Source organism: Numenius arquata, chromosome 21 (genome assembly GCF_964106895.1).
Source record: "Numenius arquata chromosome 21, bNumArq3.hap1.1, whole genome shotgun sequence".
Classification (NCBI taxonomy): Eukaryota; Metazoa; Chordata; class Aves; order Charadriiformes; family Scolopacidae; genus Numenius; species Numenius arquata.
The window spans coordinates 5,434,961-5,458,864 of record NC_133596.1 but is presented as its reverse complement, the minus strand read 5'-3'; the positions used below and the strand labels follow the sequence as shown (position 1 = coordinate 5,458,864).

Here is a 23,904-nt window from a genome sequence, read left to right as displayed (position 1 = left end):
ACAGCACTTAAGGCAGGGATTTATGGGCGGTTTTGAAAGGCATTTTGGAGCGAGAAGGCGTTATGGGAAAGGAAGTCGAATTCCCACCATTCCCCAGAAAATTCTCCCAGCGTCTTTCACGAGAAGGATCATTTACTGGTCCTTTCCTCAGAACAGAAACAAGCTCTCAGCTGTGGCTCTTTGTTTTGTCCAAAGCATTTCCCGACAGCGAGAAGCAGCAGGGGTTATTCTGGTCCTGCTTGCAAAGGGTCAGGAGACCGAGGCGAGCCCTCGGCGTCTGGCTGCAAGGCTCTGCGGGACCTGATTTGTTCCCTGACATTTTTGTGGACGCTGGTAGCTAAATGAAATGATTTGTTCTCAAGCCACGGATTATTGCCAATCCCAGGGCAAGCGGTGCCGTCTATCCGGCTGATTTTGACTCACGGAGGCGTTTGCAAAGTAAAAAGTCATGGGACCAGCATTACCAAGAGCAGCAGCTATAAAAGGACCAGCAGGGATGTTACCTTAACATACATCTTACCCTTTTTAAAGCTTTTCAGGAACAAAAACCCGCCTGCCGCAAAACTAGCAGTGACCCAAAGGCAGGCTGGATTAGCGGAAGAGATAGATTCACATCAACGCTACATTTCACAACCAGGGCAGGGGTTTGAAAGACTTTATTTGACACCTTTGCTGGATGTCACAGCTCGTGAATCTAACAGCTCTGCACAGTGTAAAGTGAGGCCGGGCTACTTGCCGTGAGCTCTAGCGTGCCGACCAGCCGCAGGAACAACCAGGGTCCACGAGGACCTCCTCTGGCTTTATTAAAAGGCAATATGTCGTTCCTGGCTGATCCTGGCACTTCAGGACAAGGGTGAGGAGAAGCAGTGGAGGCGTTTCTGTGTGTTAAGTGCGACGACTTCCATCAAAACACCTGGGAGGGACTGACTTTTAAACCGATAGCAGGTACATACATTGACATGCACATGGCAGATACCATCTGTAGGAAGGCAAACACCAGCTCATCCACACAGTCTCACTGGCAGCGCATCTGACCGGAGGCGTGGGGAGAGCCTCTCCCATTCAAGAGAGATCTTCTCCCTCTTTTTTACCTTTCTTTGCCCCGACCTTTCCACGCTTTTGTCTCTTTTCCTGTCGCAGTGCTGTAGAGGTGGGCGAGTCTCCTTGGGATGGGCATGCAACTGGGTCCAGGCTATTCCGCACATGAATCCCAGGAAGTCAAGGCACAGATGCAGGGAGTGGGGGCTGTTCAGATGGGGAGGAGAACTGGGAGACCCTGCCCTGGCCACCATGGGCGTTAGGGACACGGCACGGGAGCAGGGTGGCTCGAGAGCTTCAAGTTTCTGTTCCTTTGTACCCAAAGAGGAGAGGAGGGGAGGGCAGCTGGAAGAGCAGAGGTGTATCTGCTGGGTCAGTTATCGAGGGGCACGCGGGCCAAGGCAGAAAAAGCTCTTGGGGAATCGGGACAAGTGCAGACCCAGAGCTTGCCGAGGTCCGCGGTGAAACCTCAGTGGGTTTTGGTCCCGGCCCAACGAGAGGGATGAGCAATTGGTGAGACCAAAACATGGCGCTGAAGAAAGAAAACAGAGACATTGTGGGAGGAGAGGGTGAGGGACGCAGGGCTGAGAGAGAACGGGGGAGGCACTTCAAATACAGGCTGGTCTGACCCATTTCTCCCCCGTCTTTGCAGTCACGGCTGTTCAGCAGGGGATGGAGGAGAGACGGCTCCAGCAGGGAGACTGGCAGAGGGAAGGGCCTTTTCTTCTCACTTTGGCCATCAGAGCCTTCCCCTCCCTGACAGACATCCCTTTGAAATCCTCTGTCTCGCCTCATCTCTTCACACCTCGGTGCGGAGCAAGGGCTGCAGAAGCCTCCCTCTGCCCGGGCGGCCTGGCCGGCTGCTCCTGCGTGGTTCCTGCAGGGAACCGGCACAGACACAGCGGCATTTCAGCTCGGCTGTGGGAACGGGCTCTGTTAAGCTGTTGCCTCACTCCACCTTAAGGGCACATAAGTGGGAAAAGCTGGTAATGCGGCGAGGAAAGCAGGGGGATTAGCAGGCAGCCAGTTTGCTAAGGGAGCTGGGGGGGCTCTAGCCTACCTCGCGGGGTGCCAGCAGTGCTGGGGAGGGAGGCGAGCTGCATCCCTCCCACCACACCAAAATTAGGTGCTGTAGCTGGGGGGGGACACACATCGTGGGGAGTGAGCACGAGCAAGTCTCTGTCTGGCAGCTCTGAGTCCCCAGGGAAATAAGACACTATTTCAAGGCTGGCTGTTTTCCAAAGGAGAGCAACGCTGGGCTCCGCAGAGGGGTTTGCTGGAGGAGGGACGGGGTTGGGATCCGCGTGTGCCCCCTCCCTCGTCGCCGGAAGGCTCTGGAGTACAGCCGCGTGCAGGCAAGTGCATCGAATTGGATGTGATTTATGTTTCCAGGCATCACGAGGGAGAGGACGTGTGATGGTGAGGCAAGGAAGGCGGTGCGAGGAGGGAGGGAAGAGCAAAGGGAATTTTCTTTATGGATCCTTGGCTTCTGCAAAGCAGGAAAGAGGCCTTTTTTGCTGAGTTTGTTCTTAGGCCTGTGGGCAATGAGTGCTGAAGAATTCCTGTCTCCGAAGGAGAGGGGAGGGTCAGAAAGCCCCGATTTCAGTCGCCCAGGAGCGGCAGATCCTGGATGTCCCAACCCTGATCCCGGGTCCCTGCGCGGCAGCGCCCAAGGCAGGAGGCGCCGTGTAAGCCGGTGGAACGGGGATGCCGGTGGAGGCTGGTGAGAAGAGGAACGTGGCGATTTGGCTGCTCTTGGACGAGCCCTCTCTCAAGACGCCTGCTGGAGATGGCATCCTGGGCACGGCCGCTACGGCTGCAGATGAGCCCGCGCCTCGGGCCCTCCGGCTGGAAGAGGCCATCCTGCTGGCCAGGAAGCTGCGGCGGGACGGCAGCATGTCGCCGGGGACGCGGCGAAGCGGGGCTGGCCTCACAGCGGGGCTTGGGTAAGCCAGGGAAGATGCAGTCAAAACAACTGGAGCGGGAGCAGCCTCCCTCCTGGGGATCTGCACGGGGCCAGCGGCGCTGTGGAGGAAGGACCACGGCCACGTCTGGATGGGCAGGAGGGAAGTGGCCACGGGCGAAGGCTCCATTTCGGCCACGTAATTATTCAGGTGGGAGAGGAGTCGCAGCCGGATGGGGTCAGCGGCGTTTTGGCCCTCGAGGATGCCCAGGTACCTGACAACTTCTGTGAGACATTCGCGGAAGCCAATACTCCTGTAATCCACGGCCAGAGCTCGAGCATCTAAGAAGCCTGTAGGGAGAGGACGGGGGTGACAGTAAGTCCCTGCAGAGCTCAGGAATGCGCTTTGATTTCACTACCCTCTCTAATGCACTGTGTATTTCACTTGAGGCACTTTGCTGCCGTGTGATATTACTGAAGCAGATAGCCAAGTGGGTGTCCGAAAGGACTGGACGTTTGCGTGCATGAGAATAGCATCTGCGGTTATCTCATCGGGCTAAAACTGCCGGGGTCATGAAGCCTCTTACTCCAGCATGTGAGACGAGCAAGAGGTTTCATTAACCGTGCTCAGGAAGGAAGAATTTTTTCCTATTGGACTCTTTATCGCTGCTGGAGACATGACTGTGAGCTAGATGGGCACTGGGTACCTCTTCGCAAAGGGACCATCCCCGGTCTTACAGAAGAGGGGGACACTGTGTCTCCTCGATGCACAGCTTTTCCTCTGCCTGGGTCCCACTCTTTATATTTAATTTTAACAGATGTCTGGCTGAAGGACACAGGACAGGGGCAGAACCAAGACTGCCGGGCTGAGAGAGCTCAAAGCCACAGAAATCAACAAGATAAAACATGATCGATGGCTGATTTTTAGGCTTCTGCTCCCTACTTGCAGCTTGGTGAGACGATAAGCAATAAAGCAGAGAATGTCACAGCCCAGCGAAGCACTGGACCACTCTGCTCGATGGGGTCTCTCGTGACAATACAGCCCTTTGTTGCAGTGCAGTCAAACTGAATATCTAAACAAATGTTCCAGACCAAGTTACAGCTCTGAACCAAAGCCCGGATGCCAGCAATGTCCCCGGCAAGCCAAAAATGGGTGGTGAGCAAGCCAGAGGCTTCTTTACTGGAGCTGTGATCTCCATCCTGTTAACTGGAACAGGACAGAGGGTCTCTACTGAGGTCTCAGTACAAATAAGACCTTTGTTGAATTTTGCACAGGGCTCCCTCTCTCTTCTTATAACAACCAAGAGACACACACACAGCAACAACAACAAAAAAAAAAAAAGAAAAAAAGAAAAAAAAAAAAGAACAGAAAAGGAAAAAAGCCTTGTTTATTTGCAGAGTCCCCATGCAGAATTCAGCTTCTGCAGGAAATGTATCCCAGGGAGGAGGTAAAGAGTTTAATATCGTTTTTCTGGAAGCAGGCTCCGTTTCTGTGCATCTCCGGCTGGGCAGCTTTTAGCAGGGTGTGTGACAACAGCAGTGGTCCTGTCCCCGCGGGGACTTGCTATCCCACATACCCCAGTCTGCCAAATGTATGCACGGGATGCTGACCCATATGTTAGACATAAGAAAAACAACAGGGCAGGAAACGTCCATCTGCCCTCCCTCGAAAAATATTTCCCTTGGGAAGCAGGCAGGGCAGCGTTCGTTTTGGTGCTGGCTGGTGTCAGCAAGGCGCTGCAGCACCAAGATACTGCTTGCTGCTGAGGCTGATGGGGAATTTTCCTTCCAGGTTTTCACCTTCACCTCACCCAGGTGCTTAGAAGAGCAGTTTTTACCTGTCCCTCCAGTGGCGTGAAGCATTTTTAAGTGATCTACTGTCATTTGTAGAATTTCTGCCTTCTCCAGCTTGGAAGACCCCTGTTGGGAGCAGGAAAAAAGAGCAATTAATCATTTTATGGTCTAGGGCTTTGTGACTCTCAGGAGCTGGGTTTTTGCCGATGATCCCCTCCCCAAAACCTTCCTGAAACCCAGGAGTGCTCAGATCGGAGCAGGGCATCCATTCAGAGCATCGGCTCTGGTTTTTACATCAAGCGAGTAGAAAATGGAGCTCCTTCCCAAGATCCCCCGATGCAAATTGAAAATCCCCATTTCTCTACATCTTCATATCCGCAAAACACTTTCCGGATTGAATTTATCCTCCCTAGGACTCCTGAATGTTTGTTAATATTGTTTTACTGCCCAGTTTCACCACCTACTTACTCCCTGAAGCGATGACAATAAGACAGACACCGCATTGCTCCAGACTTTCTCATTCTGAGGGCTCTACCCTTCGCGCTGCTGAAACGCAGCCCGCACGGGAGGGAGGGTGGAAATCACGGACACACAGACCTGCTTCTCGAAGGCAGTGGGCACCAGGCGCCGTAGTTCGGAGAGGCTGCTGTTGATACGGTCACGACGCCGCTTCTCGATGATCTGCGGGAGATTTCCAAGCAGAGAGAAGAAATCACGGTCATTTACGGCCACAGCTCACGGGTTTAAAGCCCTCATTAACAGCCGTGGCAGGTCGAGAGAGGCACTTTGAACGGGGCCATACACGTAAATGTTTTGGGCGCAGAAGCTGAGCGAAGAAACATTAACAGACTGGTGTGATAACCCCAGGTAAAATTGCTCTCCTCCACCCCTGTCCCCACCTCTTTCTGCCAGACTCGAGGCCAAACCCCTGCAAAAAAGCTCCAGGTGGCTGTGGGGAGAGTTCTGCAGGAGATGGAGCGGGGAACAGTGTGAAGTTGATTTTGCACTGTGTCCTCGCAGGAGGAATGTGCCAACATCACCCCACCACACACGGGGGATGTCACGGGGAGCCCTGGCACACATGTCCACCAAGGGAGACACGGCACAGCCACCCCGATCAACACAAAGGAGACTCACCCCTCTCCTCTTCTTCCTGGCTTGTATCTGAGATGTCGTAGTGGGGGACACAGACCTGGAAACATGGCTGGAAAGGAAAAAGAGGGAATAATCTCTTGCGGTAGCTGGAGAGAAACCTCCGTTGCACATATGCTTTACACACGTTTGCCATCTGCAGTTTCCACCCCCCCGCAAAAAACGTCTTCTGTGGTTCCCATCTCATTTTTATCCACAACACAGAGCTCAGGAATTGGGGACGGGGAGCCAAGCAGAGACTCCAGTCCCACTCTCTCTGCTCCGAGAGTCTCCCACCAGCCTGGGGCAGATTTCTGCACCAAACTCTCCATCCACTACTACCAGGCATGCATCTCCTTCGATCTCAGCCCACGCCGGCATCTCCACGGGGCTGGAAAAGCAGCGATAGGAGCTCTGGAGTCATGGCCTTTTTTTTCCTCCACGGGCAAACCTGCCGGCTCTCGTGTCTGAGCCTGCCCTGTCTGCGGGGCTTTGCATCTCGGAGCTGCGATAGCGCGAGCGCGTGTCTGAGCTCCCACCCAGGGCGGCAGCAAAGGGCTGGTCGCTCCTCAGGGTGAGGCCAACGGCAGTAGTTGATGTGGTTTCTGAGGGCTTCCTGGAGAACTGCTTCACAAACCCCAATTTTTGGGGTGGGCCGTGATATTCTGAATGCCCGAACACTCCTGAACCAGACGGAGGGGGGCCAGGACACAGGCAGGGGGAACACCCGGCAGGAGGTGATGGAGCAGGGACCCTGCCTGTTGGAGACCAGCTCTGGCTCAAGGGACAAGGGACACGGGATGGGACAAGGGACACGGGGTAGGACAAGGGACACGGGGTAGGACAAGGGACACGGGGTAGGACAGCCTAAAGAGAAGGGTCCCACAAACCGTCCTGTGCCTGGTGGGCAGGGGTGAGGCTAAAGACACCAAAGGTCAGCACTAGACACGCACAGGGAGGCAAAGTTCAATCCTTAAGTCCCCACGGAGGTAAAGTCTCCATAACGATGGATAACCGGGCGTGGGAAACTCCTTGGAGCAAACCCCCCCTGCTCGGGGGGAGGCCGGCTGGGCCACCTTCCACCTCCCCCAGGCAGGGTTTCTCCCTCCAGAAAGCGGGACTGGCTCGGGGCTATTCCTGCACCTTACGAAACCGGGCGCAGGGATGTTCACACGCCGGCGAGACGACGGTCTGCAACCCCGGCCAGCGCAGCGCTCCGCCGGGACTCGGAGACGGCCGGAGACGTACCAATCTGGAAAGGGGCATTCGGGTTCACCCCGTCAACTCAAAATATTTTTCAGTTTGACAGAGCATTTTAATAGCAGCCTATTAAAGATGTTTCTGCAGAGACGGTGCTGTCTGCGCAACAAGCCAGAAACTAGACCAAACTCAGCCCATTAAAATTGCATTTTGTCAGGCCCAAGCGAGGAGCTTTCAGAAGTGGTTTTTACACAATCAGACGAAATAATACGTTCTTCTACCGCCTGCTGGGCTCATCTCCATACAGGTACCCTATTTGAATGTCTGCTGGGTGGGCTTTCTCCGGGCAGAGGTGCTGGCTGGCTTCGCAAGTAGGAACACGCGTCGCCAGTACACGTAAAGGCACATACGATGAGCACGTATGGTGTGGAAAGGGGCTCTCCCCGGACGCTGTGGGGTTCTACGTGCAGGCGGTAGGGACTGGGTCCGCCCGGCAGCGCAGGAATGCGGAGTACGCACTCAAGGAGCCTCTAACAGTGAATTTTGAAACCCTCTTTGCAGAGCTGTCTGAACGCGCTGCTCTTTGCGAGCCGCCCTTCCAGATGTGGATACAAAGACCTAGTTTACTGCAAAATACATTTTCAAAAATACGTTTGACAGATTTGAACCACATAAAAGATACCAGAAGCATATCCTCTGCTGCTTAAAATTTCTGCCATTGCTCTTTGCTCGATTTTATAATTTACAGCGTAACTTTGGCTGTTTATTCAAAACAACCACCCCAAAACCATGCAGGATCTTGCACCTCTGCAGTGACCCCAGAGTCTAAACTTGCTACGCGTGGGGAACCGAGCCGCACGCCCGCAGTGACTCACCCCTGCTCTACGGGGAACTGGTTTGCCCAAACCACTCCACCGGTGGGTAATGGGCTGGGAACCCCGGCCAGGCGGCCTCGCTGCCTCCCTCTGCCCTCACCGCTCCACCTCGCTCCCCTCCTGGGAGTGTTTCGTTCCGCCCGACCCGCCAGCGTCCCGCGCAGGACCGTGTTACTGGGGGTGTAAGCTCTTTTGGCCGTGTGCTTGCGTGACACGAGCAGCCACATAAATGTATACAAATGCCACCAGGTGACAGCGCTGCCCGGTTCTACCACCGGCTTGAGAAGACAAGCACCAGAGAGAGACCAAAAATTCATCGTTACTGTTCACTGAAATAAAACATTATGACAATTCCTCTGTTTCATCCATCGGGGTACTATAGACTCAGAGTGCTGCACTGAGGTAAAGAGCTGGGATGTATTTCACGTGCAGCAGGAAGGCAGGTTAAATATTGATGCACTTGCAAACTGCATAAGGGGTCGGTGAATTTGTGCAGGACGTTACACCCGGCTCTGCTGTGACCACATCAGCGAGAAGGGGACTCATGAATTTAGTCCCATGAGAACCTGAACTTGGCACCGGGCAGGGCGACGTCTCCGCTCGGGATACCAAGCAGCAAAAGGGAATGAATTCATCTGGGGCCTCGCTGGACGCCGAGGGAGGAAGGGGGGACTCTTGGCTACCGAAACAAGAGTTCCAAAGCAGCTGATTTTTGGACGAGAACAAATAACAGAGCCCTTCCTTCATCCCCAGCGCTCGGGCATGCCCGCGAAGGCTGACACAGCATGGGAACCCAGGCTTCGAGCAGAGCCTGGGGATGCCCTTTGCCAGCAGAGCCGCAAAGCCCGGGGGGGAGCGCGGCGAAGCCTGAGGACATTGCCTGGGGAACCACGCAGAGGTCCTGTCCTCACTATTTCCTCAGTATTTCACCAAGCAGCAAAGCCCCAGAGCCGAAACTGCAGCTGAGCAGAGATGGGATGGAGCCTGCGAACTGCGATGCTGGAAGTGCCCGCTTAGAGCCGGGCACCCTCGGCCGGGCGGGCAGTGCGGGCTCCCTCCTAATTAAAGATCAAAGCCCCAGCTGGTGCATTACAAACGCATCAGCGGGGCAGAAGCGTTTCTCATGCAAAACCCCCTCGTTTCTTCCACATTCCCTGGGAACCTTCGGCCGGCGACTTCCTTCTTCCCTGGGGGCGGGATGCCCCGTCTCGGGCTCCCGCTAACCAAGATCAGCGCTGCCCTTCTCCCCACCGGGCAGGAGAAGGCAGTTGCCTCTAATGAGGCATTTTCTTGAGGGCAATGAGCTCGTAACACAGTTTTAATCCTTGTGTTACGATTTGGGTTTCCTCGCCGGGTCAGTCTTAACGGCAGCATCAGCCCCCGTTGCAGCGATGCCCCCCCCCACCCCCCCCGTCCTCGCCCCGGGCAGGACCGACCCAGCCCCAAGAAGTGCCCGGTGGGTCCGCGGCGGATCCCGGTGCTCGCCCGGGCGACCCCCGAACTCGCCCTCCCCGAGGAGCTCGCCGTGCCCGCTACCGGGGACCTCGCTCCAACCCCCCCCCCCCCCGCCCCCCCCCCCCCCCCCCCCCCCCCCAGGATGCCGAGTTGCCCCCGCAGGAGGGGACCCCAAAACCCGACATCGTCCCACAGCCGTGCGACGGCCCGGTTCCCCGGGAGGGAGCTGCCGCCGGTGGCGCGTCCTCCTCACCTGTACTCCTCCTCCCGGCCCACGTCGATGGTGCCGTCCGACTCCGTGTCGGACGAGCTCTCCTCGCAAAGCCGCTTCATCCTGCCAGGCGGCACCGGGCCACCGGGTGGGTTCGGCGACGTTACCCCACGCGTGTCCCCCGCAAGGGCCACACCACCCGTCCTTCCCCGCCGTCCTCGGGGAAGCGCTGTCCCTGGCCGGGCTGCGCGGAGGAGCTGGCCCCCAGCGCCCGCCTGCCCGCCCGCCTCGCACGGCTCCTCCCCTGCCCGCACTCTTGCCTTTCACACCCCCGGCTTCTCCCTCGCTCTCCTCCCAGCACGTCCCCAACCTCCCTGGTTAATGGGTTAATGAGACATCTCCCGGGAGTGACGGATTACGCGGCCGCGCCGGCGCTCCCAGGTTCCCAGGGCCCCCCCCCCCCCCTCCAACTCCCCGCCAACCCCCTCCGCCTCCTCCCGCTCGCTGGTCGAAATCCCAAGTCTTCCTGTAAAAGGAACAGTCTGTGTGAACCGTCTCATGTCGTGTCCCCCCCCCTTCCCTCCCCTCCCCGCTTCTGCCCACGGCCCCCCCCCCCCCCCCCCCCTTTCTCCCCACGGCCCCCCTTCCACCCGCTGCACATTGGCCTCAGCCCCAGTTTAAAGGGACCAGTGACCTCACTGGCAACAGAAAACCGTGGGAAAGAGATGGGACTGATAAAGCCTTGAGTTGTTTCAGGGAAAAATCAACATCCAGCCCCACACGCACACACATGTCTGCCCGGCTCTTGCGCGGCGCAGGCACTTTTGGAGACTTTATGATTCAGATGGAAACCAGCTTATTCGAAGCGCGGTGCTGTTTGAGGACGGCGCTCAAAGGGCCCTCGCCTGGGATTAATCACTGGCCACGGCCGAGGGCCGGGATGGCAGCGGTGGCACCGGGATGGGTTCGGCACCCCGGCACCGTGCCTCGGTGGTCCCGCCGGGAGCTCGGCCCTCCTGCCAGCCTCCCACAGCCTTGGAGCGTCTTCAAGTGCCAGCTCTTGGCACTGCCAGGGCATTTGAGACCTACCCTGTAAAACAAACCGACCAAAGCCCAACTTTAGGTTTTACGGCACTAGGATGGAATTGTTGTTTTCTTGTCTCGTTCTCATAATGCTGGAAACTTTGACCCGCAGCCCAGCATCTAGAGAGCATCTCGCTTTCCCTGAGCTTGCGGGAAGGAGGTAGGAGTCTGTTTTTCAGAGCCCTGCGCTGCTAAAATCCCCCAAAGGCAGGAAAAAAAAAAAACCTCCGTGTGCGTGTGGGAGAGAAAGAGAAGGGAGGAGGGAGAGAGCTGAAGTGGAGGTTCGCAGTACAAAAATAATGCCTTTTATTTTGAAAAAAATAATCAGCGCTGAGATCTGGCAACACGTGGGTTTCCCAAAGCCTTTTGCAAAAGACCGTGGCGGCGATAACAGCCCGTCGCCGCTCGGGCCAGCCAAGCCACCCGTCTCCCAGCCGCGTGGTCGGGTGCTCCCTATCTGCCTCAGCCATCTCTGCCAGCTCACCCCCCCCACCGCGAACCCCCCAACCCCGGGGATTTCTGCGATCCCCCGGCACCTCGCACGCAGCTCCCGAAAAGCCAAACCCCAGCTCCCGCTTGCCCCTGCACCCACACGTGCCCCAGCCCCACACGCACGGCCCCCCCCCCGAGCAGTTTTTGAGACCCCAACCGCACCGTCCTCCCTCCCGAAGTCAAACAAGAGAGACCCCAACCAGCCGTCCCCGCGCTGGAGTGGAAAAACGACGTCTCAGAAGCGTTTGTAAACGCCCCCCCCCCCCCCCCGAAAACGAGAATGAAACATTTGCTTTAGGTTATAGCACTTTGTTTCTATGATTTCCATGTTTTGTTTTAATTTTCACTATAAAAACTGGTCAAGAAACTGAGCTGTTGTTAGCTTGCATTTCAAAATGAAAAGTTACTTTGAAGCAGAAGAACTAGAAATGTGTTATTTTAGCAATTTTGAGACCCACTCCTCCTCCCTTTCCAAAGTGATTTCAGTTAAAAAGACATACATCTCCAAGCTAAACTTCCCATAAGCATGTGTTTTTGAGAGATTAATACTCTTTCCACTGATAAAACCATTTAAAGGGGATCCAGAGATTGGTTATTTCAGGCTCTTGCTCCTATCACAGTGAGCCTGAACCAAGCGGAGCCCAGACCTGCCGCAGAGGAACACTTTTCTTCTCCATTAGAAAGGAATTCACTGTCCAGACTCCGTCTTTTCTGGGCCTTGTCTAAGCATCATTATCTGGGTTCAATTGAAGTGTAATTGGCAACATGTTTTTCTAGGATTACACTTCATTATGAACAGAGCGGGGCCCCCCCGAAACCCACTTCTCCTGTAATCGGATCCGTTTTCCAGCCTGGGCTCCTGGAGAGTCGTTTATAATCGCCCCCAGCGAGCCCCGGGGGATTGTGAGGGCCATCTGAACCTCCTCGGGATGAGCAGCCGGAGTCGGTTCCACAGAGACACCAGGGATGGATTAAAGGGACTCAGCTGCGTGCGGGGGAAGCCAGGTTTCAGTGAGCATCACCCACATCCCGCGGGAGAGAGCGGGAGCAGGGGTGATGCTGGGGAAGGGGACATGGGGTCTAAGTACAGAAATGGGGTTTCTGCCACTCATCTCCCACCTGGCATCCGTGCAGGCTATTCCCGTGGGATGCCTTCTTGCGGTGGCAGAGCCTGGCCCCGAGCGCAGAGCCACAAAAACCGGGTGACCAACCGATCGGCTCTTTCCCAGGGAGCTACGGGCTTTGCTGCAGCCGAGCCAGGCAATTATTAAAGGAAATCTCTCCCCAAGCCCTGAATTATCCACCCTGGCCCAGCGTCAAGGGCTGGTTCCCCTCGAACTCAGCAGGCATTGCTGCAGTGCCTGTCCCCGTCCCCAGGACCCCTGTGACACCCCGTGGGATGCTGGAGGCTGGCAAGAGCCGTCTCCCACTAGGGCTGCCTGTGCCTCTGCGTGGTGGGAGCCGTTTCCAGAGGATGGGTGTCACGAGGACGGGGCCGAGCCATCCATCACACCCAGCACTAATTGGCTACCCTGCTTTGGAGGCCAAGGAATAAGTGAGCTGCAAAGATTGATGTCCCTTCTCTGCAACAGGAAAAACTCTCCGGGCCAGGGCTGAGGGTGGATCCCTGCCAGGGGACCTGGGATTGCCCAGCTCTGGGTGCCAGCCCGCTCCTGGGGGTGAAGGGCTCCAGCCCGAGGTTCCCTGGAGGGGGGTGACCGGTCAGTTCAGCCACCAAGCCCCCCCTCCCGTGGTGGGACCACAGCCGCTCCCTCCCCTCCCTCCTGCTCAGCTCTGGGAAATGTCCCCAGAGAGCGGCCAGCTGTGAAAAGCTGCAGCAGCTGGAATGTGGGAGGGAGGGACACGCTTCTGGAAAGCCAGAGGCAGCAGAGGAGCAGGAGGTATCTGTTACCTCCCGGTGAACTGACACCTCTGATTTAACCCCGTGCATGCCTGGAATGCCCTGTCCGCACGTCTTCAGTCAACATCACCTCCTAACCTCAGGTCCCACCACTGGCTGCCAGACCCACAGCTGTAATTTCAAAAGCAGAGGCCTCGCAGGGATGCTGGACGGGATTCCTGGCCTCCGCGCTGCGGACGGGCTGTCTTGTTCTGTGGCTAAGCAGAGGGATTCATCACAGACGAGAGAATCACGCAGGGCTTTCGGGAGGTGATTCGGGATGAAAGCGCGTAGGTACGAATGCGATATCACCTCCGTGTTTTGTCAGATCTGGCGCGCGGCCAGGAGAGGATTGTTTGCCGTGGCTCCGCTCCAAGCCAGAGGCACTACAATTGTTAACTCCCCCCCCACTTCCCCGGCCCACGCAATTCAGAGCCGGCCCAGCCGACTGCTAGGGGCAGTCCAGGGGAGGGAAAAACAACATTTTCCCACAAACCCGTGGCCTCACCCTTCCCCAGGCAGGGACAGGGCAGATCCTGTATCTGCTCGGGGCCCTGACTGAAACTCGGCGCTAACCCTGGCCGCCCTGGCATGGCTCTGTCTGTGTCCTCACGCCTATTGCCCCGCGGCGGGGCTGTGCCGAGCCCTGCCGCCGCGGCCAGGAATGTGGCTGGGCTTGGGCAGCCGTGCAAGCCCCGTGGGATGGGGCCCAGTGAGGAGGCACCTGCCCGGGACGCCTCGGAGGTGCTGCTGTCCCTGCAAGAGCTTCTGCTCCATAAAATGGTACTAGTCCCCCTGAGCCCGTGTCCAGGGCAAGGCTGGGACCCGCAGCGTGAGTGGCAGGCATAAGGTGGCTCTGTCACTGCGTCCCCAGGTCAGCGGGGCTGGAGGACAGCCAGGGACGGGATCGCCTTCCTGCTCCGGAATCGGCAGTGAATCCCGACAGTCAGACGACGCCAGTTTTAGTCCTGACTGCCCTTGATATGCCTCGGTTTCCCCACCCATAATGATGCTAATGCGCTGGGCGCTCACTTTAGAGAGCAGCAGCGATGAGTGGTAATTAATATTGCACCAGCCCTGCTGACAGCCAGGGCTACTGGCCCATCTAGGAGCCCAAACTGAGGTCAGGGCTCCCGTGTGGCTACACAGAGAGAGCCCAGAAACTTGGTGGACACAGATCTGCTCCTCTCTCGAGTTTGGGACGTGGCGAGGGCAATAGGGACAAGGTGGGCTGTTGCGGTAGGGGACGGTCTGCGTGAATGCTGAGTCCCTCCATGCCGTGGTGGGCTCCTTGACCCTGGGCTGTGATGGCCAGGCTGAGCCCACCCTGGGTGCCAGCCCCGCTCCTCTCTCTGGGCTCTGGAAGGACATGGATGCCCTTAAGGCTGCCCCTGTGTTAAAGCAACAAGAGGAGCTGGGATGGGAAAACCGATGGCTGGTGAAGCAAGGCCCTGGCCTTCCCCCGGGGCCAGTCCCCAGGGCTCCGGGCAACACAATGCCTTTGTTTGCGACTTGGCCTGCACAAGGAGCCCTTCCCTCCGCTCAGCCCCAAAAACACCAACCCTTCAAAAGGCCTGTTCTCCCCCTCCCCTTCCCCCAGCAATGCTAATGTGCCAGTCCTCTTCTCATGAACCCTGGGAGAGATCAGGCTGGTAGACAGTTTCACCACTTGTTAAATGTGTGTTTAGCGATCTTGTGAGTAGACAAGAACAAATACAAACAAGCCGGGCTGGAGAGCCCCTGCCCCTCCGCCCTGCCTGGAACGCACCAGCCCCAAAGCCTTTCTTCTCTAACCACTTCAAACTTTCATTTCTTCTGAAGCCACAACAAGGCACACTTTGTAAAGCAAATGAGTAAACAGCAACTTTCAGCTTAAAAGGAAAACAAGGGGGAGGGACTGTTTTTAATTACTGGATTTTAAAAAGGGCTTTATTCGGTTAATTGCTTTCTGTTGTAAAATGTTCTTCTGCGCGCAGCCCTGGTTCTAGCTGCATTGCTGCTGGCCAGATGGCATTGCAGAGGTAATGACAACATGTGCGCTCACTGCTTGGGCACACAAGTGCCTTTAACATTCACAGACATCCCCCCCCTACCCTGCCCGGAGCCCTCCCAGACTCATGGAAACGACAGGAGGCACCAAGTTCTGCTCAGACATGACCAGTGGTTTGGCATGTCCAACTCACGTCACTTCCAAAGGACCGGAGGAAGAGCAATCGGCACGCATAGAAAAGCCTCTGCAGCATTTCAAGTCGAGTTTCCCCCAAAGAGCTAAATTGCTGTTGACTGGCTTGGCTGCTGGCGCGTTACCTTCCTCGTCTGGGGTAATAACCCATGTTCGTGCGAGGTGCTGTGCTCGGCTCGATCCCACCCGCCGGGGTGCCTGCCTCCTCCAACCGGGGAGAGTGACAGCGCTGCGAAGTCTGGCACGGCAGCCGGCGTGCGTGTAGGCATGTGAGCACGTACGTGTGCGTGTGGCTTGGTGCAGCAACGCCGAACGGATTCCAACCGCATCCCCCGATGATCACAACCAGCTTGGAAGACACCCCGAGTGCCTGTGGAGACAGAAGGATTAAAAAATAAGAGAGCCAGCTAAGAGGTGCACAAAAGGACCGATAGCAGAAAAGCCACCAGCGCGAGGTTGTCGCTGTGCTGGGGACAGATGGCACGGGGAAGGGACAGGGAGAGGAGGCAGCGGGAGACTCTTCTCCAATTGGATCAGCCTCAGGAGGGGAAGAGTGAGGAAAGGAAATGGAGCAGGAATGGCCTGCGGCTCCCAGCATGTGGAGCTGCCAAGGAGCCCCTGGAAGCCCAGTGGTTCCTCACGGCAGCCCAGGCGCTGCAGGGGTTTCTATGAGGCCCTGGTGAGCGGGTGCCTTGTGGGTGGCTCAGTGTCTGTGCAGGGGAAGATGGAGGCAGGTTTGGTACCAGACACGGAGCTTGCACCAGTGCGTGCTCTCTCCTCCCTTGCCAGCCTAGAAAATACCATGACGAAGTGCACACGTGTAGGGAAATAGGGACAAGGAGGCTCCCATTCCTCATTCAGTAGGGATAGGGAACATCCCGTGCCCCTCCATACATCATCCGGCAATTGCTGGCTCGGTCAAGACAAGCTCCAAGCCCAGAGGATGGGAAGTGCACGTCCAAAGGGCTTCCAAAGCCGCCAGCCCTCAGCCACAGAGGCCCCAGGGTCAGGGATCGCGCAGAGTTCAGGGCAGAGCCTGAACCTGCAGCGATGGGGCTGGCCTGGGGGTGAAGCCACCGTGCTGCCGTTCCCTCCAGCACTGCTAGCTCCTGTCTTTCCCTCCTTGGGTGGCTGCTCCCCGCTTAGTGTCCCCCAACCCACACTGGTGCTTTCCACGCAGCTGCTTTGAACAGGCAAAAAAACAGAGCCGGAGAGAACGTCAACGGCAGCACAGGACAGGAGGGGAAGCCTCCGGCCTTACCTAGAGGCTCTTCAGAGCGGCGGGCGGCGCAGGGAGCCTGCCGTGCCCACAGCAGCAGGCAGCTTTCCTGCCGAGGAGAGCTTTTCCTGCGCCCGCCGCGGCGGGTGGGTCTGTTCCCGCCAGCAGCCAGCAGCTGGTGATGAATGCTCACTTTCTCTAATTGAATAGCAGGAAGTTAAATCTTGTTTCTTTGCCTTTCAGGCTGTCAGCTGGAACAATTGCCCACCTGTGGCACCACCCCGGGGATATAAATAAGGAACAAAACACAATGCTGCCAGAGGAATGGACCGCGTGGTTCCCAGAAGATCTCCCGATACTGCGTGCCATATTGTGTGCCCACACAAGAGAGAGGTATCGGTGCTGTGGCGGGCACGCAGGCAGCCCCGCGCGTCTCCAGGCAGCCGTGGTGGTGTGGCAACGGGTTGCAGGGCCGTGGGAGCCCTGCATGGGGGGCACGCACAGAGCAACCACGGCACACAGCGGGTGTGCGTGCTGCGAGGGAGCAGCGAGCGACCGTGCACGGGCTCGTGCGAGCGTGCACAGCTATGCCAGTTCTCTTGGGTGACACATACCACCATGAGATTAAGTGCCAGGCACTTTGCAGCAGCTGGGGTGGCCGGTGCTCCCGTCCAGCGTGCTGGGTTTGTCCCGTGGCTGCCCCTGCTCGCTTCCCTGCTCGCTTCCCTGTTTTGCCAAGCGCCCTCCAAAGCCGAGAGGGCTCCTTCCCGGAGCTGCGCCTTCCCCTCCCCGCCACCCAATGTGCTTCCCCACCACCTCTGTCCGGCACTCGCATCCATCAGTTCACAGCCGGGCCCGGCGCTCCCGCCGGGATGCTCCCGAGGCAGCAGCCGTCGCAGCTGGACCGAGTCTGTCAGTTACGCACAGCTGGAAGGAGCCCAGCTGAGGACGAGGACGGAGGACGTCCGCTGTGAGCGGCGCGGTCTCTCCGTGAGCGGCGGGGAGAAGGGGGGCGAAAAAAATGTGGCTGGGAGGGCGGTGGGAGACACCGACACACACGCACACAGAGGCCAACATTGTTGCCGCCAGAGGAAATTATTAATTTGCGGGGAATAAAGCCGGCAGCAAGTCAAAAACCCATCCTGCCGAAGCACTGGAGAAAAGGAGGCCGCCCTCCCCCTCGCGCCCTCCCTGCGAGCGGCCCTGTCGCCTTTGTACTGGGAGACGGGCCCGACACAAGGGCGTCTGTCTGGGCACCACGTCCCCATGCCGGGATGAAACGGCTTCGCCCAGACGCCGAAAGCCCTCGCTCCCCCCCGCGGGACTCGGGGCGCCCTGACCCGTCTCTCCCGCCTCCCCAGCCCCGCAGCAGGGGGGGGGGAACGCGGCCGCGGCCCCCTCCCAGACAGCCCTTTGTCAGTCACTGTGGTAACAGCCGCGGCGCAAATGCCGCTTCCCTGTTTGTTTTCCCCCTTCCCTCCGTCGCGGGGGCGGCCATGGCCTCCCTCCCTCTGGCTCCCCAAGCGGGAGCTGGGGCATTCAGGGCTCAGCAGCCTGAATGAAGCCAGATCCCCGGACACATTCCTGTGGGTTTTCTTTTTTTTTTTTTTTTTTTCTTCCCTTTTTCTCTTTATTCCTCTCCCCCTCCCCTTCTCCCTCGCTTGGCACAAGCTAAAGGATTCAAAAGGAAGCCAGGCTTGGCAGACACAGGGGGAGGAGGGAGTGGGGAGATGAAAGAAGGCCTCTCTCCAGCTTTCTCTTCCAGTTCCCACACTCAGCCCGGCGCGGAGAACTCCTAATGATTCCCAGCCGCACCTGGAGGAGGCCGCCCAGCCGCCGAGGAAGCGGAGGCCTGTTTATACAGCCAGCAGGAAAGGCCCCCAGCGCCCCGGCCATTACACGCGGGGTGGCCCCACAGCCCCCTAGCCTGGTCACCCCAGGTGACAAGGTGACTGAGGTGACCACCCTGTCCCGGCACCTGAGATGGCAGCCTTGCCATGGTGCCTGAGGTGGCCACCCTGCTGTGGCACCCAAGACGGTGGCCCTGCCTCAGCACCCAAGATGGCGGCCCCACCTCAGCACCACAGTGCCCAAGTTGGTGGCCCCACCTCAGTGCCACACTGGCATTTAAGGACATGGTGCCCCATGCTGGAGCTGGCACTGAGGAAAACCCCTCCATTCCCAGCTTGGTGGGCTTCAAGTAGGTGCCTTTCCCCATGGAGGACGTACCCCACGAGGCGGTGGGTTGGGGACCACCTAGGGGCTAAGATGGCTACTGAGGCTACGCTGAGGCAGAGATGCCCACTCACACACTTTCCAAACACACGCCTGACGGGGAAGGAGCAACCGGTGGCACCGCGGAAGGTGGCGATGCCACTTGGAGCACGTTGGCCCATGAAGGATGCCTGCGAGGGGGATGCCTGCCACCATCACAGCCCTTCACGCCCTCTCGTGGCACCCGCTCGGCACCACAACCGTCACCGTCACCGTCCCCACGGCTGTGGTGGCAGAAACAGGCCCACCATTCCCCGGCGTGAACTCATCCCCACCAGTGAATTTCCAGCACTGGCGACCGTTTCCACCCGTGCACAAATTCCCGACAAATGCAGCCCAAACTCCAGCGCCGTGCGGGGCCGGCAGAGCCAGGTTTCCCTCACGGGGCGATGGGAGCAGATTTTCCTTTTATTTATCCTCCCCCTCGCACAATTCCCTGGATAAAGACTCTTCCCTCGGGGCTTTGTCAGGTGGGGGTCTGGATGTTGCGACTGGAAGTGGTGCCCCCCTTTTTAGGGGGCATGGCGTCAATTCTGCTGCCTGTGGATGCCAACTTGCATGGCCCCGGATGGGTTTGCTTTATCTCGAGGGGGAAACCGCTGCTCGCTGCTGACAGCCACGGTGACAAGGACACAGCCACAGCAGCGTGGGCTAGTTCCAGCTGCGGGGCTGCTCGTGGGTACCACTGAGCTCCCACCGAGTAAAGCTTAAAAATTCAGAGCCGGTCCTGGGCCCTGCATCCCCTTTTTGCCACAGAGAGAAGGGATAACAACACTATTTGCCCTAAGAGAAAACAAGTGTAAGTCCCACCCTGCACGCGGGATGGCTGGATGCTATCCCTGAGCATTTTATCTATATATTTTTAAAAAAAAATAACCACTAATGCCCATCTCCTCTCAGGTCATTCAATCAGAAAATTTGGCAGCTGAGCTCTTGGCAGCGTGGGGCTGGCCATTGCTGCCTGGTGGGTGCAGCCATACTTGCCTGGCATCTGTACCCCCGGGGCTGTGAAGATGCCCCCCCTCCTCTCCTATCCGCTCCTCCTCGGTGGGATTATGCGCACAGTCCCATCCGGCACAGCGCTGCCAGCGAAGCTTTGAAGTGCAGCCCTGGTAACGAAGCTTTCGCGGCAGGAATGGGGAAAAAGCCAGGACAGAGCGATCTCTGCCTCCATCACTCCCTGGCCTGGGCAGAACTCGGGAAAAAAATGAAGCAGTTTTTTTTAAAAGGCGAATCTCCAGGCAGGGAACGGGAAATATTCACCCTGCAGTTACAAGTTCTTTGCCCTTTCACGTTTTGCTCCAGCCCAGTAACCAAAGGATTATTTCCACCAGCGTGGGCAATGCACAGAGCTATCTCCACAGCTACCTTAAGGACCAACATCGAGCTGTGGAAACCACTGGCTCTCAGAAAAAGCCAGACCAGCCCTAGTTCTGTGAAGGGGAGGAAGACGCAGGGTGGAAGGTGGGTCTATTTACCCCACTGACTCTTCCTGGCCAGGGGCCAGGCCTTAAACAGAAACCGTCTGGTGCATCTTCCAAGGAGCTGGCCCAGCGTGGAGCTGCCTCTTGGCAGAGGGAGACGCTGGCTTCCTCCGTCAGCGGGGCGATGAGCAGCTTCACACACGCTCCATTGAGTCACTGCTTCGTTGGTGGCCTCCCGAGCGCGGGGTGGCTGAGCCCAATGGCCCCGGGTGTGCACGGGGGGGGACCATTTTAGGCTCCGGTGACAGAGGCATCAGCAAACACTGCTATAAATAGCGGTGTCGAAGGGACGAGATGGTCAGGCTCTCCAAATCCTGGCACGGCCCCGCTAGCGCTGATAGCAAGTGCCCTTTGCTTGTTCTTTTGCCGCCAGGTCCTCTTATCTATTCTTCCAACCCCGGGTGTTTCTGTCACCCTGTCACCAGGTCCCCTGCCCTGACATTTTAGCCTCCTGGGATGGCTGCAGGTCCCTGCTCGCATTTGTTGGCTCCTGTTCTGCACTCCAGAAAGGACGTAAAATGAAATGCGCTGCAGAGATGAGGTGAAGTCCCTGCCAGTGCAGCCTGGGACCCCTTCATGGCCAACACCATGGGGTTGTTCAGACAGCCCTGTGTTTGCACGGTCCCTACACACCAGGACCTGCTGCTAGACGTGCAGCCATCACCGCAGAGATACGGGGTTTCACTGCACTAAGAGCACTCCTGGATTTCTGCTTTTCTTCTGCAAGGACCTGGTCTCATCCTCCAGACCCGACATTACCTCTGGATCATTCTGATCTCTGTTACGGCAATGGGGAAACTGAGGAAGGGAGATGTCATGACTTACCCTCCGTACACAAGGACCAGGAGAGCAGAGCCCACACTCTGCCCGACCTCCCTGCCATGCAGCTGGTCATCAGGGGCATCACACCCTCACCGAGAAGCCCCAAAAGTTCTTGGAGTTAAATCTTGGATTCGTCATGATAAGCAGTTCTTGCTATTCAAAGGCCATGATTACCTTGTGAACATCTGCACTGACAATAGCTGAGTGGCAGCATAATTCTCCATCAGCTCTGCCTCCGCTTTCTCCTCCTCCATGTTCTTTATTTTAAAGCACGCTCATTGCAAAGCCCTCCGATGCCTGATGAAGGAAAAAGCTCAGAAAACTGGCAACAGAAACAAAAACTCGGGCTTGCAGCAAACCACCAAGAAGATACCACAGACCCAACTGCACAAACCTCCCCCTTCCCTCCCTGCATGGCCTTGGCCCGTGTTTCTCCATGACCCGTTGGCTCCTTGGCCCGTGTTTCTCCATGACCCGTTGGCTCCTTGGCCCGTGTTTCTCCATGACCCGTTGGCTCCTTGGCCCCAGCGCTAACGCTGGTCCCCAGGAGCGAGTTAAGGGCTTGGGGCAGTCTTTGCATGAACATCAGAGTCAGCTCTTGGCTTTGGCATGGACACCCTGACCTCTCAGGACTGGCTGGGCCCACCTGGACTTTCACTGCTGCAACATGGGCCTTATCAGTGCTGGAATTTGATTTTTTTTCCCTCCAGGCATCTGGTGGAAGAACATGCAGGATTAGGGTTGGGCCTTGGGAAGGCATTCCAGCAAGCAAGGCTGCACAAGAACACTCTCTGCCGAGGGCCATCTGAACACCCATAGCAGAGATGCTGCCCCGGGGCCTGTGGACATTCCTTGGCTATATTTGGTGACGGATGGAGAATTTGTTGCTTCCCCTTAACCCATCTGTTCTCCTTATTGGCGGGGAGGAGCTAACACCAGAACTGCAGTGTCGCTATTCGGATAAACCCGGTACTTCAGCAGCAATAAATCTCCTCTAAAAAGCTTTTGCTGCCTCCCACCTGTTGGCTGGGAGAAGATCAAGTTGACAAAAGTCTGCCAAATGGTATTTTTATCCAGGACTTCATCACGAGTCCAGGTTACAATAAAAGCCTGTTCACGAAGCAGAGGGAGGTAGCTCTATCACAGCACATCTCTCAACTCTGCAATCCCACCTCTCCCAGAGGTCTCCAGTTCCCAGGTAGCTGCTTTTTATTACATTTCTCTGAATTCCCCTAGATCCCAAAAGGCTCTTTTTCCTTCTCGTCACCCCCATCCACCCCTTCACCATAAAACCTGGGAGGTCCCAAGCTGGGACCCCAGACCCTCTTGCTGACTTGTACCAGGGAGCCAAAATACCAGTTGTGAGAACAGCAACAGCGAGAGCCGGGCTGGAACCAACACAGTTTATTACAGAAAAAACACCCAGAGGGATTTCATTAACATGGCAGTCCATTCACAAGAGAAAAAAAAAAAACACCGGAGGACAATGAAGTGAAACCCACAGCAACAACACACAGCGGGAACGTCCAGTTGTCGGCCAGCGCAGCGCAAGAGGCACAACCGCACCGGCCCATCAGGGTGGGAGACGTGCCCAGCCCATGCAGCTGGTCCTGGGGACCACATGGCTCCCCCAGCCCGAGGGGACATCACGAATGGGCAGGAAAGGAGGATACGGAGGAGGAAAGGACACAAGCAGCAAATCCACATCTGCCAGTTGTAGTGACGGAGGAGGGAAAAAAAAAACCCTGTAGGAAGCCATGTGGATACAAGCAAATGCAGCCATTGCAGGAACGGAAAATCCTCCCCTCACAGGAAGGACTCGGGAGGTGCAAAGGGAGGTCCTACCTCACTTGGGGCTCGTTTCTCAAGCCCCGTGTCTCCCAGTGAGCCCCTAAGCTGCCCTGGCAGCAGGAGAACCCTCAGGAGAATCACTAAAACTCCTGTCTGCACTGTGCCTGCTCCCTGTGCATCTCAGGGAAAGGCAGCAGTGAAAGCTGCTGAGATCCAGGACCCTGCCCCAAAACCACAACACATCGCTTCCCCGGAGCAAACAGCACCTTCAGATGAGGCATCTCCTCCTGCACAGCCCAGCACTGCCAACACCTCTCATCCGAAGGACACATCCCCTGTGCTTGCACCCCATATCCCTGCCTTGGCCGGGGGTTCCCTAAGGACTTGCTGACAACCCTGTTCCTCTTGGGACATCACCTCCTGGGCTGGCGAGAGGCCCCGGCCCGTTTGTGAGCTGGGCTTGGCTGGGCTTCCACGATGCGATCTTCAGGAAACACCTTGGAAATGTTTATTGGGAGGCCAGGCTGCTCTCCCCCTCCCAGCTGCCAAAAAGGTCTCCAAGAGACAGTTCGGATCCCAATATCTGGGGTTCACATTAAAAAGACAAGACCTTTTTATAAACCTGTATATTAATAGTTGTCTTACCGAGATACTCGTTTCTGTCAAGACTTTTTGTTTGTTTGTTTGGATTTTAGACCTTCCTCTAAGGTGCTTGTCACCCAGATGTGACAAATAACAGTCTGTCAAAGTGAAATAGTTTGGGGGGGGGGGGGAAGTGCAATTATTTGCTTTTCACAGCTAGAGCAGGATTTAGTGCAATGAGAAAAGAGTCCCCCGAGCCACTGAAGGCATCACCAGCTTGTTGATATATTTGTCAAAAGTGCGAGAACTCGAGCTCTAACTCGGGAAGGGCTGAGCTGTTTTAGCCGAAACCTCCCTGCAAAGTCCAGCCGGAGGCAGACACATACCTGGAAAAACCTCAGCCCACGGCGTTGGCGTTTGTAGAAAACTACTGCGTGACAACAGTGAGCATCCATCCTGCCCAACCAC

At 57.0% G+C, this 23,904-nt stretch overlaps 1 protein-coding gene across 1 annotated transcript; it reads right to left on the bottom strand.

The window, feature by feature from the left end:
- Positions 1-638: 638 nt before the first annotated feature.
- Positions 639-9,959, bottom strand: HEYL (hes related family bHLH transcription factor with YRPW motif like). The gene is made up of 5 exons (XM_074162122.1): positions 9,650-9,959; positions 5,873-5,939; positions 5,333-5,416; positions 4,780-4,861; positions 639-3,292 (listed from the first exon to the last, which is right to left on the bottom strand). The coding sequence occupies exons 1-5, from the start codon at positions 9,727-9,729 to the stop codon at positions 2,625-2,627; spliced, it is 981 nt and encodes a 326-aa protein (XP_074018223.1). The 5' UTR covers positions 9,730-9,959; the 3' UTR covers positions 639-2,624.
- Positions 9,960-23,904: the final 13,945 nt, after the last annotated feature.

Excerpts from the sequence above, each read along its gene's own strand:
- HEYL (XM_074162122.1), bottom strand. The coding sequence starts at position 9,729 with ATGAAGCGGCTTTGCGAGGAGAGCTCGTCCGACACGGAGTCGGACGGC. Across the intron at positions 5,417-5,872 it reads CCAGGAAGAAGAGGAGAGGG|ATCATCGAGAAGCGGCGTCG; the intron begins GTGAGTCTCCTT and ends AATCTCCCGCAG. Across the intron at positions 3,293-4,779 it reads TCACGCCACTGGAGGGACAG|GCTTCTTAGATGCTCGAGCT; the intron begins GTAAAAACTGCT and ends CTCTCCCTACAG.